Source organism: Crocuta crocuta, unplaced genomic scaffold, assembly GCF_008692635.1.
Source record: "Crocuta crocuta isolate KB4526 unplaced genomic scaffold, BGI_CrCroc_1.0 scaffold425, whole genome shotgun sequence".
NCBI classification, from domain to species: domain Eukaryota; kingdom Metazoa; phylum Chordata; class Mammalia; order Carnivora; family Hyaenidae; genus Crocuta; species Crocuta crocuta.
In genome coordinates, this window is record NW_027531909.1 from 682,995 (window position 1) to 697,725 (window position 14,731).

Here is a 14,731-nt window from a genome sequence, read left to right on the forward strand (position 1 = left end):
GAGCCTGGAGTCTGCTTCAGATTCTGTGTCTCCCTCTCTCTCTGCCCCTCGCCTGCTCACGCTCTGTCTCTCTCTCAAAATTAAACATTAAAAAAATTTTTTAAAAAATAATATAAAAGTAGCAATCACCATAAAATACAAAATCTTAATGAAAATCTCAAACTAGACAATAGAAATAAGCTATATGGATGCTAAACAGAAAATCTGCTTCACAGCATTTAGGCCAAGTGTCTCCTTCATAATGGCTCCACAGGAATTACTGCTTTCCATCTCATGTGCCTCTTTCTTCCCTCACTGTTTAATAAACTAATATTCTTCACAAAACAAGTAAACAAGATGTCTCTCATCCATAATAAGAGTGACTACCCAAAGTGCCGAGGAGACTGAACTTGTGTGTGTGTGCACACATATATGCTCATGCTCACACGCATACAATACATGCTGCCTCTTCATCTTTCTTTTGTCCTCTTTTAAAATCTGGTGTGTAGGGAGATTCCAGTTATTTCTGCAAATAAGGAAATTGGACCATGCAGAAAATGTATTTTTTGTTGAATTGACAGCCTGTAAAAATGACCCGAAAAGGTAAAAACAAAAAAGGAGAGAAGATGAAGATACTTTGCTACAGCATTGTTTCCAAATCGAAGTCCGTGCAATGTTAAATTGACTTAAGGTGATGGGAATAGAATGCTGTAACCAGTATGATCCTCCCAGGAGACCATAAGTGTCTATCCTCCCGTTTCTTTGGAACAACACCCTTTCTGGCTTTAAAGCCTAGATTCTTCCTATGGACAGCCCAATGCCTAGATGAAATAAAACCCCGGATGTGAACAGTGTGACAAGAGGGAAGAAAAGCACTGCATGATCTTCATTAACTAAATTTCTAGAGTTCTGAAAATGGGGATGGGTGAAGAGATAGGCTCTGGAACCTTCCCATAAAAACAACCACTTAGGGGCACCTGGGTGGCTCAGTTGGTTGAGTGACCCACTCGTAATTTCAGCTCAGGTCATGCTCTCATGGTTCATGAGCTCAAGTCCTGCATCAGGCTCTGCACTGACAGTGTGGAGCCTGCTTGGGATTCTCTCTCTCCCTCTCTCTCTGCCCCTCCCTCGCTTGCACTCTCTCTCAAAAATAAACATTACAAATTTTTTTTAAAAAAAGATTTTCATTCTCTCTCTCTCTCTCTCTCCTTCCCTCTCTCCCTTTGCCCCTCCTCAATGCTGGCTCATACTTTCTTTCTCTCTCTCAAAAAATAAATAAAAATGTTAAATTTAAACATTTTAAATGGGCAAAAAATTAAAAAAAATTTTTTTTAATGTTTTTTATTTATTTCTGAGAGAGAGAGAGACAGCGTGCACAGGGAAGGGTCAAAGAGGGAGGGAGACACAGAATCTGAAGCAGGCTCCAGGCTCTGAGCTGTCAGCACAGAGCCCAGTAGGGGGCTCAAACCCACAAACCATGTGATCATAACCTGAGCCGAAGTCGGACGCTCAACCGACTGAGCCACCCAGGTGCCCCTAAAAGGCAATTTCTCCAAAGAAAATAAACAAATGGACAATAAGCACATGAAAAAAAAATGTTCACAAATCACAACTCATCAGGCAAATGCACATCAAATCCACTTCACATGCACCATGATAACTATAATTCTTTTTAATGTTTTATTTATTTCTGAGAGACAGAGAGACACGTGATCAGGGGAGGGTCAGAGAGAGGGAGATACAGAATCTGAAGCAGGTTCCAGGCTCTGAGCTAGCTCTCTGCACAGAGCCTGACGCGGGGCTTGAATCCACAAACCGTGAGATCATGACCTAAGCCGAAGTCGGACACTTAACTGACTGAGCCACCCAGGTGCCCCTGTTTACTATAATTTTTAAAATGGAAAATGACAGGGGCGCCTGGGTGGTTTAGTCGGTTAAGCGTCCGACTTTCGCTTAGGTCATGATCTCGCGGTTCGTGGGTTCGAGCCCCGCATCGGGCTCTGTGCTGACTGCCAGCTCAGAGCCTGGAGCCTGTTTCAGTCTGTGACTCCCTCTCTCTCTGACCCTCCCCTGCTCACGCTGTCTCTCTCTCTCTCTCTCTCTCTCCTAGAAATAAATAAAACTTCAAAAAAAAAAATGGAAAATGACAGGCATTTTCCAGGATGCAGAGAAACTGAAACCCTCCCACCGTTGCTGGTGGGAATATGTAACAGTGTTATGGAAAACAGTTGGCACTTCTTCAAAAAAATGAAACAGACAGATACCATATGACCCACCTACTCCATCTAGATATATACCAGATTTGAAAATGTATGTCCACACAAAAATCTATATATGAATATTCACAGCAGCATTATTCACAGTAGCCAAAGGTGGGAGTAAGTCAACTGTCCATCAAATTACAAATTTATAAACAAAATGTGGTATGTTTATATATTCGGATATTATTCAGTTATTAAAGAATAATTATTGATACATCCTATAACATGGATAAACCTTGAAAATATACTAAGTGAAAGAAGCCAGACACAAAAGGTCACCTATTGCACTATTCCATTAATATGAAATTGCCAGAAGAGGGAATTACACAGAAAAAGGAAGTAGATTAATCATGGCCAGGGGCTGAGGGAGGGAGGAATGAGGAGTGACTGCCAATAGGTACAGAATTTCTGTATGGGGTGATGAAAATAATAAGAAAGTCATAGAATTTGACAGTGGTGATGACTGCACAATCTGCTAAAACCCAAGGAGTTTTCACTTTTTAAAAATTAATTTTATGGTGTATAAATTATGTCTCAATTTTCTAAATAAAACAAATGAAAGCTAAAAGCTTTTTAAAGGAAACCCAACAAGAAATGAGACAAAGAACAATCAATACATTAATGTCAAGCCAGATCACATGAGCAGATATAAACGCATCTTAACAAATTCTGATTTTGATTAAAAAACATGTGAACATTTCAGTGGGATTACTGAGAAAAGTAATCATTAGCATTTACTAAGTGCTTATGTATACATGAAGCAGTATTTTAAATATTGTACACAGACATACTGTATCTAATCCTTATGAGATAGATACTCTTATCCTACCCCATTTTATAAGTAAGGAAAGTGAAGCCTACAGAGGTTGTACAATTTATCCAATCTTATATAGTCTGTGTGTATTGCTACATATATACTTCAAATCCAGTAGAATCCATAATACATCAAGTTGATATATGTATTGTATACATATGCCAAGTACACATGGCAGTTGAGGACACAACGAGAGATTATTTCTTTGCAAGTGCCTAAAATTCTAGAAATACGCAAACGAGAAAAAGAGCATTTCACTGAAAAAATTTCGTTTCTACTTTACAAACATACATTAACCTTTTTCAAATGGTAATCATTCTTCTCTTAAAAAGGAAGTTTAATGAATTTCATATAATCTTCCTTCAGAGAACTGAAATTATCTTTTTTAGCCACTTCCTCTATAATTAAGGGGAACAATAGCCAAAATTCCTAGAAGACAAATTTAACTTTTATTTTAAAATCATCTAGTGATAGAAGTATTTAGGAATCAAAATTATTTTAAACATTATTTGGCTAATGGAGGATCTTCTACTGAAAGATTAATGGGTGAAGATTACATACCTTGTTTTTAAAATAAACCTCAATTGGCAAAATGAAACCAGCATACCCAGATTCTTCTACTTTGTAAGGTGGATCTTTGCACACTGCAACATTAAAAAGAAAAAAAAATAGGTGAGAGGAGAATAAAAGACAAAAATACATTCTTTCTTCTGAAAAAATAAAGAAAAAGAAAGAAAGGAAACCCCATACTCCTATCTAGATCATGCTCCATTTTCACAGCCCTTTCCCAAGTCCCCATCTGCCTTTCTGATCTATACTTCTCCAGAATCTATAATCATTTTCCTAGGTAAAGCAAATATGTAAGCTATTTGTTCATATCTTGATGTGGGACATTTTACCACAGTCAACCATGATCATCAATAACTTGACTTCAGTTGTTCCCACTCTGCCCTAAAGCTTTAGGGAAACTGGGGAGAGCTCCTATGATCCAAAGCTTGAAAGTTCCCTGACAAATGCACTATCTACATCAGATCTTTCGTGTAAATCCCTCCACCCTTACACGCCTCACTTCTTGGAGACATCCTGATTTCCACGCCACAACGTGGCAAGATACCCTCCCTCCTCAGAAAATTTCGAATCCAAAATCTCCCAATGTTATTGGTGCCCATCATGTCACTCTCCTTGATTTACCCCCAAAAAAGACCTAGGCAAGACTATTTAGGCAAGCTCTTGGGAAATGAGACAAACCCTAAAGAAGCTAAATACGAAGATTTCATACCACTAGGATATCAATTATGTAAATCAAACTCAGTCACAAGCCAACTGAAATTATTCTAATTAAGACTATATTTGGTAGTATTACAAAGAAATCATGGGCATGCTGAACGTCAAGGTGACATAGTCCTCTGTGTGGTAGTTCAAGTCCTTTGAACTCCAAGCGAGGCCCAGCCTACCTTTCTAGTCTTCCTCTTTTGTCACCCATCAATCTCCCTGTGCTTCAATGAAGTGCACCAATTCCCCCCAAATATGCCCAACATTTCCCAGCTATGCTCTGTCCTCCCGTCCCTTCCCTCATACCTTGATATCACTATTAATGTCCCCTCTTAGTTCAAATCTGAATTTCATCACCAATTTTGCAGTCTTTCCAGACCACAAAGCATTACCGTCTCTCCTCCTTTTACCCTCCCAAAGCAGTAATTGCCAGAAGCACAGGTGTGACGCTTAACAGAGTTCCTTATCACCACGCATTCAGGAACGTCATGTGTAATTTCCTTCCAATCCTCAAGGACAGAAACATTTACCCCAGAAACACAGTGAGCACCAAGCGTCAAGGGCTTAGGCACACCTGGGTGTCAATCCAGGCTCCATCTCAGACTAACCAGCCTAACTCTAGAAAGTTACTCCAATTCTCTGGACCTCGGGTTTTCTTCCAAACACTGTGAGGATTAAACAGGATGATATACATAAAAGACACAGCACAGATCCTGGCACACATAAGTTCTCAAAAAGTTACTGAAGTGAGGCAGGAAATCTACTCCATGAAATATCCAACTGTCATGTAAACTTTTCAGATGAAAACAGAAAGAAAGCACCAAGGAGAGATCCCTGGATTTCGATTAGAAGACTCAAGTCCATGGCCCCTGGACTAAGAATTCTCTAGTTTCCATTTCCTTTCCTTTTAAAAGAGAGAACACCATCTACCCATCTGTAAGCATGGCCGTCAAGATGCAAGACTATATGTGTAGGAATGTAAGCATTAGGCATTTTTCTTATAGGCGATGATGATGATGTACATGAAAGTTGCTTAGACCCTCCCCAAGTGCAAATATGGTTATGAAGAGGTATACTGAAGATAGGATTATAAACTTGGAAGTCTCCTTGAGCCCACCTCAGGAACATTTCCCCAAAACTGGCATCAGAAGTAAATCAGGAATGAGGACTTTCACCTGACTTTACAAGTTTCTCTGATTAAAAAAAAAAAAAAAAAAAATGAAAACCACAAAAAANCACCTGACTTTACAAGTTTCTCTGATTAAAAAAAAAAAAAAAAAATAAAACCACCAAACAACTCAGAGTAGCTTCAGTCCTGCGTCAACTAACCACCTGCCAACCTGTCATGAATATTCAAATACCCTGAGCCCTTGGGAGAGGGTATGCCACCAAAAGCACTGACCACGCCCCCGGCCCCAAACAGAAGACTCATATTACACCCATGATATTTCCAGACTGCAAAGCAGTCTTTTCAGAACAGCACTCTTCAGTGTCCAGGTTGTTTGGGATTAATCATGCCAACGTCATTTGAAGGAAGTTTATTCTGTGGGCTGAGAAGTTATAGCTGCTCCTCTATACACCCTTTTGTAGAATTCATTTTCTCTATTCTGCATGCAAATTGCTTCTATTATAGGAAACAGCTGTTAGTGAGCACATCTTCTCATTGAAAGTTTTAGATTTTTTCCCACCCTCTAAAGGAAATGATCTGTTATGTATTAATATTCTGTAAAAGTCTGGTTTACAAGAAACTATTTAACAACGCATACCTCAATTATTTTTAAATGCAATATTTTCATAAATAACGATGAACAATGTGTGTAGAGCACCCTGCTTTCTTCATTAGAAGCAAACCATAGAAACTTTTTATACACACTCAACATGCTAGAAAACCAGTAGCAGGACAAATACAAACTCAGTGTTCTAATCTGAAGAAAGTCAAACCAGGGGAAGTAGTCCGTTAATTTATTTATTCAAGTATCGTATAACCTAAATCATTAACATGGGTTTCTAACCTAGTTCTTAAAAAGAAACAGGAGTTGAAACTAAGAAACATTTTAGCCAGTGGGGATAGTCCATTAGACATAAAGTAATTATTGTGAAACTAATAGGACCACCTTTGAGACCTGGTTTCATTCAGCAACACCTCTTCATTAAGAATCCCTGTTCTGGGGAGCCCAGGTAGCTCAACTGGTTTAGTGCCCGACTTTGGCGTGAGTTCCAGCCCCATGTCAGGCTCGGTGCTGACAGCTTGGAGCCTGGAGCCTACTTTGGATCCTGTGTCTCCCTTTCCCTCTCTCTCTGTCACTTGCGGTGTTGGTGTCTGTCTCTGTCTCTGTCTCTCTCTCTCAAAAATAAATATTGGAGGGTTGGGGGTGCGGGGGAGTAAGTACACTTGTTCCACAATCACTGGCCACTATGTCACCTTCTTAAGATCGAAGTGTCCTAACCCCTTCAACTCACTCTTCATCTCAATTGTTTGAGAATCAGATAATCTTAAGATCTATGTAATAAAAGACCAACTTTCAGAAGTTATTAAAGGGATAGTCAGCTTCAGAAAGCCATCAATTTTTTTTAGGTGACAGTAAAATGGGGGATTCACATCCATTCTTTCAATATGCAAATTAAGTCAGCAGAAATCACTGGAAGCCCTTATTCCTGTCAAAATCCAGCCCAGGTGTTAGCTCTTTCAGAACATCTCCCTTGTTCCTCTTCTGAGCTTCTCTTGCTGCACAAATCAGGTTGGTGTATTTACAGACTGGCAGATTAACATTCACTCACCTCTCAGACTCCTCCATGGGACTGAGCCCCTTGAGGTCAGCAACCCCATTATTACTCATATCTGTAACTTCAGGTACTAACAATGAACCAAGTAAAGTTGTGTTCAGCAAATATTTGTTGAATGTTCCATGTTGCCACAGACGAGTCTTCTCCTGAAAGCTGAGTGCCCAGCATGGAGCTGGTTCTCATTCTGATAGTACCAAATTTCAAGAGACTAAGTAAACAAATCAAGCCAGAGGACTTTCAGTGACATTTAGAAACTAACATTATATAGCCATGAATGGCATGTCTCTGATCTCCTTCCACACTCTACTGTTCATGTATTCCAAAGCTCTAATTAGGAGGCATTTTCAAACCATTCTCTGTTCAGGGGCACCTGGCTGGTTTAGTTGGCTAACTGGCTGACTCTTGATTTTGGCTTGGCTCATGATCTCATGGTTCATGAGTTCTAGCCCCGTGTCAAGCTCTGCAGTGACAGCAAAGCCTACTTGGGATTCCCTGTCTCCCTCTCTCACCCTCTCTCTCTAACCCTCCCCTGTTCTCGCTCTCACTCTCTCTCAAAAACAAATAAACATAAAAAAAAAAAAAAGAACCAGGGTGCCCGGGTGGCTCAGTCGATTAAGTGTCCAACTTTAGCTCAAATCATGGTCTTACTGTCCCTTACTGTCCATGAGTTCAAGCCCCACGTAGGGCTTTGGTCTGACAGCTCAGAGCCTGGAGCCTGCTTCAGATTCTGTATCTCCACCTCTCTCTGTCCCCGCCCCCCACTTGTTCTCTCTCTCTCTCTCAAAAATAAACATTTAAAAAAAAAAAAAAAAAAGAACTAAAGAAAATGTTCTCTGTCCAAGTAATCACATATACCATCATCTACCAGCACACAACACTCATGCAGGAAAGGAACAGCTTTCAAAATGTATGTAAATAATGAGCAATAGGGGTGTTTCCCTAAAATAGCTCCTCAAAAATAGGCACATTACCCATAAACATATGTACTACGATGCTAACTCTATATACACTGACCATTAACTAAGCTGAGCAAAAAATCTATCCAAGGAAGGAAAACACATGAAGGGGGGGAAAGGTCATGCTTTGATTACCCCAGAGTAAGTCAAAATCTTACTCATTACCTGAGATTTTTAATATGCACCATTTAGGAGAAAAACCCTTCAAAAGACCTGTGCTTGGTACAGGGAAATAAATGTTTGTGACATGAATAGATTCGTGCTTATATTATAAAGTTCATGTACATACACAACAAATATGTTTAATTATTTAAAAGATCCCATCTTTTAGCACTGAAAAAGAAAAAGAAGTTCTTATAGATCCTTAAGACCCTTATTTAAAACTTTAAAAAAAATATCACTAGACAACAGTTTTTTCCCCCTAATCCTTAGGAAAACAGCTGGTAGATTCCTCTCCAGTCTGTTGGCTTAGATACTATGATTTATGCCCATCTGAATACTTTTTGTTAAGGACACGGCTCACTTGCCCATTGATAATTATTGGTTTTGCTTTATTTACTGTGCTGAGCCCTTCAGGAAGGAAACACACCAAACGCTATACACAGACTGGTCATTACCAATGCTTTGTGCCAAATGTCCCTTCCAGTTTGAGCATTTTGGATTCCTTCCCTTCCTGCTTTAGTTTTGCCATTTCCGAGCCCCCAAGAACAGTGAACCACGGTGCTGCCTGGCAGACGCCTCTGCCCTCCAATGTCCTGCGTGAGCATTTAGAAGTCCAGGGCCAGCATCTAGCGGTCTGAGCGCTTCACTGCCACTGAACATGGCCACGCCTAGATATGTTACACTTGTGACATTTTGAAACGAACATTTTGAAATCAACAGTTGGGTTTTTTGTTTCTATAAGCAGACAGACAGACAGACAGACAGACAGACACACACACACACACACACACACACACACACAAGAAGATTCCGCCATTGTTTCTCAGCCCATTTCAAAACAGGTATTTCTAAACAACAAAACATATTTTTCCCTTTTGAGTCATTTCCTCATTTCCCTGAAAAGGGACTAAAGGTAACATCAGGCAATTTTTGAATTCCATTGTGGAGGTTTTTACCTTGTTGTGGTGGTTGCTGTTTATAATTCAAAAAACTCAATTCTTAAAACCCAACTGCTTTAAATGCAATAAAGAACTGTGGCCATGCAAGAGAACAACTGTCCAATTAACTTTCACTAAGTTTTATGAAACAAGCTAGATACAGTTAGCTAACTGGACAGATGTGGAACACTTACTTGCCCACTGGACAGAGGTGGAACACCTCTCAAGGACCAACTCAAATACCATCTTCTCTGGAGAACCTTCTGCCAATACTCCAAAACAAAAATGGTGGTTTCCCTCTTCTGGGTGCAACCTCTGTTCTCACTGTTCCTATTAGCTAATCTCACTATATATACTCCTTAAAAGCTCCATTCTCACGCCTATTTAATTCTATGCTTCCCAAAAGCTATCTATAGCCGTGTCTCCGGACACTTCTTATCTCTGAATCCAGCATATCATTTCCAAAATGGAGTTGAGTCAATGGACATTAACTTTAGTGTGAACTTCAAAGGCATAGATGGAACAAGCCTGACAGCTGAGAAGAAAGGCCTAAATGGCAAGCCAAGAATGAGCGAAAGCATGACGTAAGTTAAACAGCGTAATGGAGTCCTCACTATAAGCAGCAACACAAAAAATGATGAAGAAAAAACAGATAATATGGATAAAGTTTATACTTGTATAGAGAACCTCATACTATACACACTCAGCCCAGGGGGACCAAAAAAAAATGGATTACATATATAAAAAAGGGATCATTAATGTTGAAATGTTACAGGAAAGCCCTCGATTTTGAAAAAGAGTTCAAGATTCCAAATTGGTCATGTTGAAAAAACCTTAATGGTAAACATAAACATGACTTCATTTGTTAGTAACTTGGAATCTTTACCTACAGACTGAGAATATTCCTAGCCCCTCTCTCCAGAGGGTAAAAAAGGGAAGGATTTCATTTTTAACGTATGCATAGTTTTAGCTTTTGGAGCAGTTAACGGTTACAGTTAGCAAAGCTCATTTAGCGGAGGTTGGAACAATCCATTCCACCTTGAGAGCACAGAACAATAATGTTAAAACAAGACTGCCTTCAGGGCACCTGGGTGGCTCAGTCAGTTAAGTGTCTGACTTCGGCTCAGGTCATGATCTCAGGCTTGTGAGTTCAAATCCCGCATCAGACTCTGTGCTGATGGTTCAGAGACTGGTGCTTGTTTCAGAGACTGGTGCTTGTTTCAGATTTTCTCTCTCTCTCTCTCACTGCTGCTGCTGCTGCTGCTGCTCCTCCCTCATGCTCTGTCTCTGTCTCTCAAAAATAAACATTAAAAAAAAAAAAAAGACTGCCTTCATAATCATTTCTTTAAGGAATGTCATAACAAATGAGCCAACAAAATACAAAAATGGCCCCAAACTAGACAACATTATGAATTCTTAGGAAATACTACATATAAATATTCAAGCTTCATCTTTCACTAAAATTGATAGCCCTTCTGCCATCTTGCCCCAAGTCGCCTCGCGATAACTCAGTATATGACACTGCTTCAAAAGTTGGCCTAGGGGAAATGTATTTCTGAGCTACTTTGATAGGAAATAGCAAAAGTATATCTTCAGAAAAAGTTCAACCCAGGACTAACTTAATTCCTTCATTGAGAATTATTTGAATGGAAAAATCTTCAGATTTCTTTCTCAAGGATGAAAAAATTAAATAATCCTTGGGCAAAATATTAAAGTTAAACCTTGGGCAAGATATTTTTCAGAATACCATACTTCAGAAGATCCATCTGGAAAAGCGACATTAGCTACATGGAAAATGATCTTCTAGAAAAGTAAGGAAGAATCTCTCAAAATTTAGCAGAAACATCTCCATTTCAGTATGTATTACTACATCAAAAAGCTGGCCATCGGAGCCACAATTTCCCCTTTATGGCTTTTTACTATATAACCAAATATATAAAGAGCTATTCAAGAATCACATTTCCTAAAATAATCACCTCGTGACTTCTGCATGTAACAGAAGTAAACAACACTAGGACAGCCTCTGGCATCAAAGCCTTACCGTGTTTTACCCCCTGTTTTATACTTGGCCCAGCTGTCACTAAGCCTGGTGCTGCTTTTTATTTAAAGGGGAAAAAAGAAACTTAACATCTTTGTTTACAAAATTATCTTATTTCCTCATTCACAGTAATTCATTTTTTCTCACTAATATTAGCCTAATCCATTCTAACAGGAGCTGTATAATCATAGGACTACCCAGATAGGACAGAATTCTTGCTCTCAGACAGATGATACTCTAGCCAGAGACACTGTCCTCTGAGCATAGATTCTGTGCTAGAGACAAGACAGAGTAATGGACTTGACCTCTGCGCGTATTAAACTTACATCCACTGATGGTTAAGCAGGTTGTTGGGCAAGGAGGAGAGAGAGAACACGCATACAAGAAAATATTGAGAAAGTATTGAGTAACGAGCGCTATGGTGGAAATCAAGCAGGCTGACATGATGGAAATGGAGACCTCCTCTTTATTTTAGATTAGTATTCTCTCTCTGAGGAGGTGACATATAAGTTGAGAACTGAAAGAAGAAAAGGAGCAAGTGTTGGATAGGCAGGGAAAAAACGCTATTTATGATGCTTACGAGGAAGATGTGAACACAGCTTAAGGAAAGCCTGTCCTTACATTAGCCTCTAGGGCTCTCTAGCTCCTGCCTGCATCTGCTCTCCAAGGGGAAGACACTTCCCCCTTCCAGAACATGGCCTACTTGGACTTCTCTTCTATCCTGGATTCGGCATTTAACACTCACATAGGTTTGGCTATTATGATCTCACAACCCCATTTCTCGAAACTTAAAGTCTCCTAATGCTACCAACTCCCAAGAAAACAACACATCTTCTTGTTACATCTTCACTGGGATTCTTCATTATGAAGGTTTTATAGGTAGGTATCATTCTTGGGATTTGTACAACCTAATCCTAAATGATCTATATGTTTCTTTAAGTCTGTTCCTTGAAACCTCAGAGTTCTTAAACACAGTACAGAAGGAACTGTCTGGACTAAGGAACACCACCCATTAAAAGTAGTGGATTTTAAATGCAATTTGAGAAAAAAGATCACAAATGCAAAGCTGTCTACTCAAGGAGAGGGAAACAGCACTATAGGGGGGGAAAATTACAAGCGTCAGGAGAAAAGGGAAGAACAAAAGAGTGACGCCATTCAAAATACTGTAACACATAAGTGACAATCTTCTCAAACACATATATTTCATTTTAAAAGCATACTTTTCGGCTGAAATAAAATTCTTTCTTTTACTAAGCACACGGTGTGTAAAAGCCACTTTTAAATGTGTTGCCCCCATCTTTTCTTGTACAGCATACAATTCCAGTTTCAATACTTGCTAAATTCATACTTGGTTAATTAATTTTTTGCCTAATCCCCTTCCATAGTAAAAACAAATGCTTCCAGGGAAGGAATCACAACTGTTCCAGTTTCAGAGGAAGACTTCAGCGCAAGATTTCTTTTCAGCATCTTGTGGATTCTACTTAGTTTTTCCGGGAAGCGCTTGGCACAGAGATAGCCTATTCTAAGTATCTTAATTGATTTAACTCCATTAAATACTACAAATGAAGACAGAATAGGGGTAAAACTTATATGACAGCAACTGTTTACACACTGTGAATACAGGAAGGTGTTCCTGTGTAGCCTGACAATCTTCCAATCTTTCCAAATAAACCAGAGAAAAATCTTCCATCACTACCCTTCTAAAAAGCAAGGGTTGTCAAACGTAGGTTCCAGGAACCCTACTGCCCTAGAGTGTATATTGCTTTTACCAAAGCAATGAGGTGTTTGCCCCCAACAACGAACATTTAAATAGTCTAAGGACAGATACTGAGTTTTAGATACAGTATTAGGGTCCCTTTAGATTATGTGAGGGGGGAAAAAAGTGCAACTCACTGCTAAAATAAAATCTGATACTACTGTTCAAAAGTACATTATAAAAATTAACCCGTATCATTAAAGTAAATCTGCTTTTACAGAGGGGCACCTGGGTGGCTTAGTCGGTTGAGTGCCTGACTCTTGCTTTCGGCTCAGGTCATGATCTCATAGTTCTCAACTTCCAGCCTCACATCGGGCTCTGTGCTGACAGTGCAAGGCCTGCTTGGTATTATTCCCTGTCTCCCTCTCTTTCTGCCCATCTCTGCCCATGTGCACACTCTCTCTCTCTCTCAAAAATAAACATTAAAAAAAATCACTATAATAAAGATCCTCCTAGCACCCTTATCCCTCAGGAAATTACAGGGATTTTTTTTTTTTAAATCTCCTTTAACAGAGTATGAGTTTTTTTTGCTTGCTCCTACCAAACATAGTAGTGATCTACTATTTTCTGCCTACCCTGATTATACAAGTGAGCTACACTGATTTCTCACCTTGATTTGTAGTTCTAAATATGGGCTAAATGTCTATGGACTAAATAGAAAGAAATAATAATAGGAGAAAAACGGTTTCTACTCTTCCTTATAGGTCAAATTTTACAAAATACCTTCTGATTAACAAATGCAATGCTAATTGCATGGTACCTCTCATGGTCTCTGAAATCCAGGAATTACTTAGTAGGAGGAAACAGTACAAATATAAATGAAAGAGAAATCACAACCAACACAAAAACTATTAATAACCAGTATTACAGATAAGAACTCACAAACTGAAAAGCTTAGGAGACAAACCAGGGAGAAGGAGAGAGAGTCCGTCACTGGTTTAATCATGGCTTATTTTTTAAATATATTTTTTTATTTTTTAAAGTTTATTTATTTTGAGAGGATAAGAAAGAGAGAGCGAGAGAGAGCACCCGCAAGCAGGGGAGGGGCAGAGAGAGAATCCCTTGACATGGGGCTTGAACTCATGAACTATGAGACCATGACTTGAGCTGAAATCAAGAGTCAGACACTTAACAGACTGAGCTATGCAGGCGCCCCAATCCTTGTTTTAAGAAAGCAGGTATGATAGTGCCTCGGAAGAGGAAGAAAAGAAAATTGTAATGTGTAGGAATGACTCTAGAAAAAGCTTATGGGAGAAGATTTCAATCAGTTTAAGCTGGAGTGCATGAGAAACACTCCACTGGATGGGTAACTGAATTAGGTATTTCCTCCCGGTTCCTTTCCATCTTGATTTACCAAATAAACACATTTTCTAAGAGCAAAGAAAAAAACTGAATATTGGCAAAGAATGTGAGAGTCAATGGACTAGCAACTTTAATCTCACTTGGGAATAACAGAGAATCACTTACTTTTGAGGAGAGAAGTGAAGGTATACAAATAATGCACAAGGCACACTGACCATTGCTCCAAATTAAACCAAGTAATCCAAGGAGAATGGGAAGTGCAGAAACCAGAGATGAAGTATGAAGAAAGAGAAGGTTAAAATTGCCACTGGACAATTTTAATTATAAAACTGAACATAAGCATGAAAATTCTCAAGTAATACTGCTGAAGCTTATTGTATGAATCAGAGAAGTAAAAATAATTTACGATTTTAAATCTAGGACCTGTTAAAAACTTTAACAGGCAGCATTTTGTGGCAGAGAAAATTAC

The 14,731-nt window shown here is 39.1% G+C and overlaps 1 protein-coding gene across 1 annotated transcript in view; it reads right to left on the reverse strand.

Annotated features, from left to right (window-relative positions):
* MLLT3 (MLLT3 super elongation complex subunit) overlaps positions 1-14,731 on the reverse strand; it is a gene marked incomplete at its 5' end in the record, with an annotated part of 302,329 nt that overhangs the window by 124,713 nt on the left and 162,885 nt on the right. The window contains one exon of the mRNA XM_077774663.1: positions 3,616-3,698. Coding sequence (XP_077630789.1) covers positions 3,616-3,698 — 83 coding nt within the window. The remainder of the gene's footprint in view (positions 1-3,615; positions 3,699-14,731) is intronic.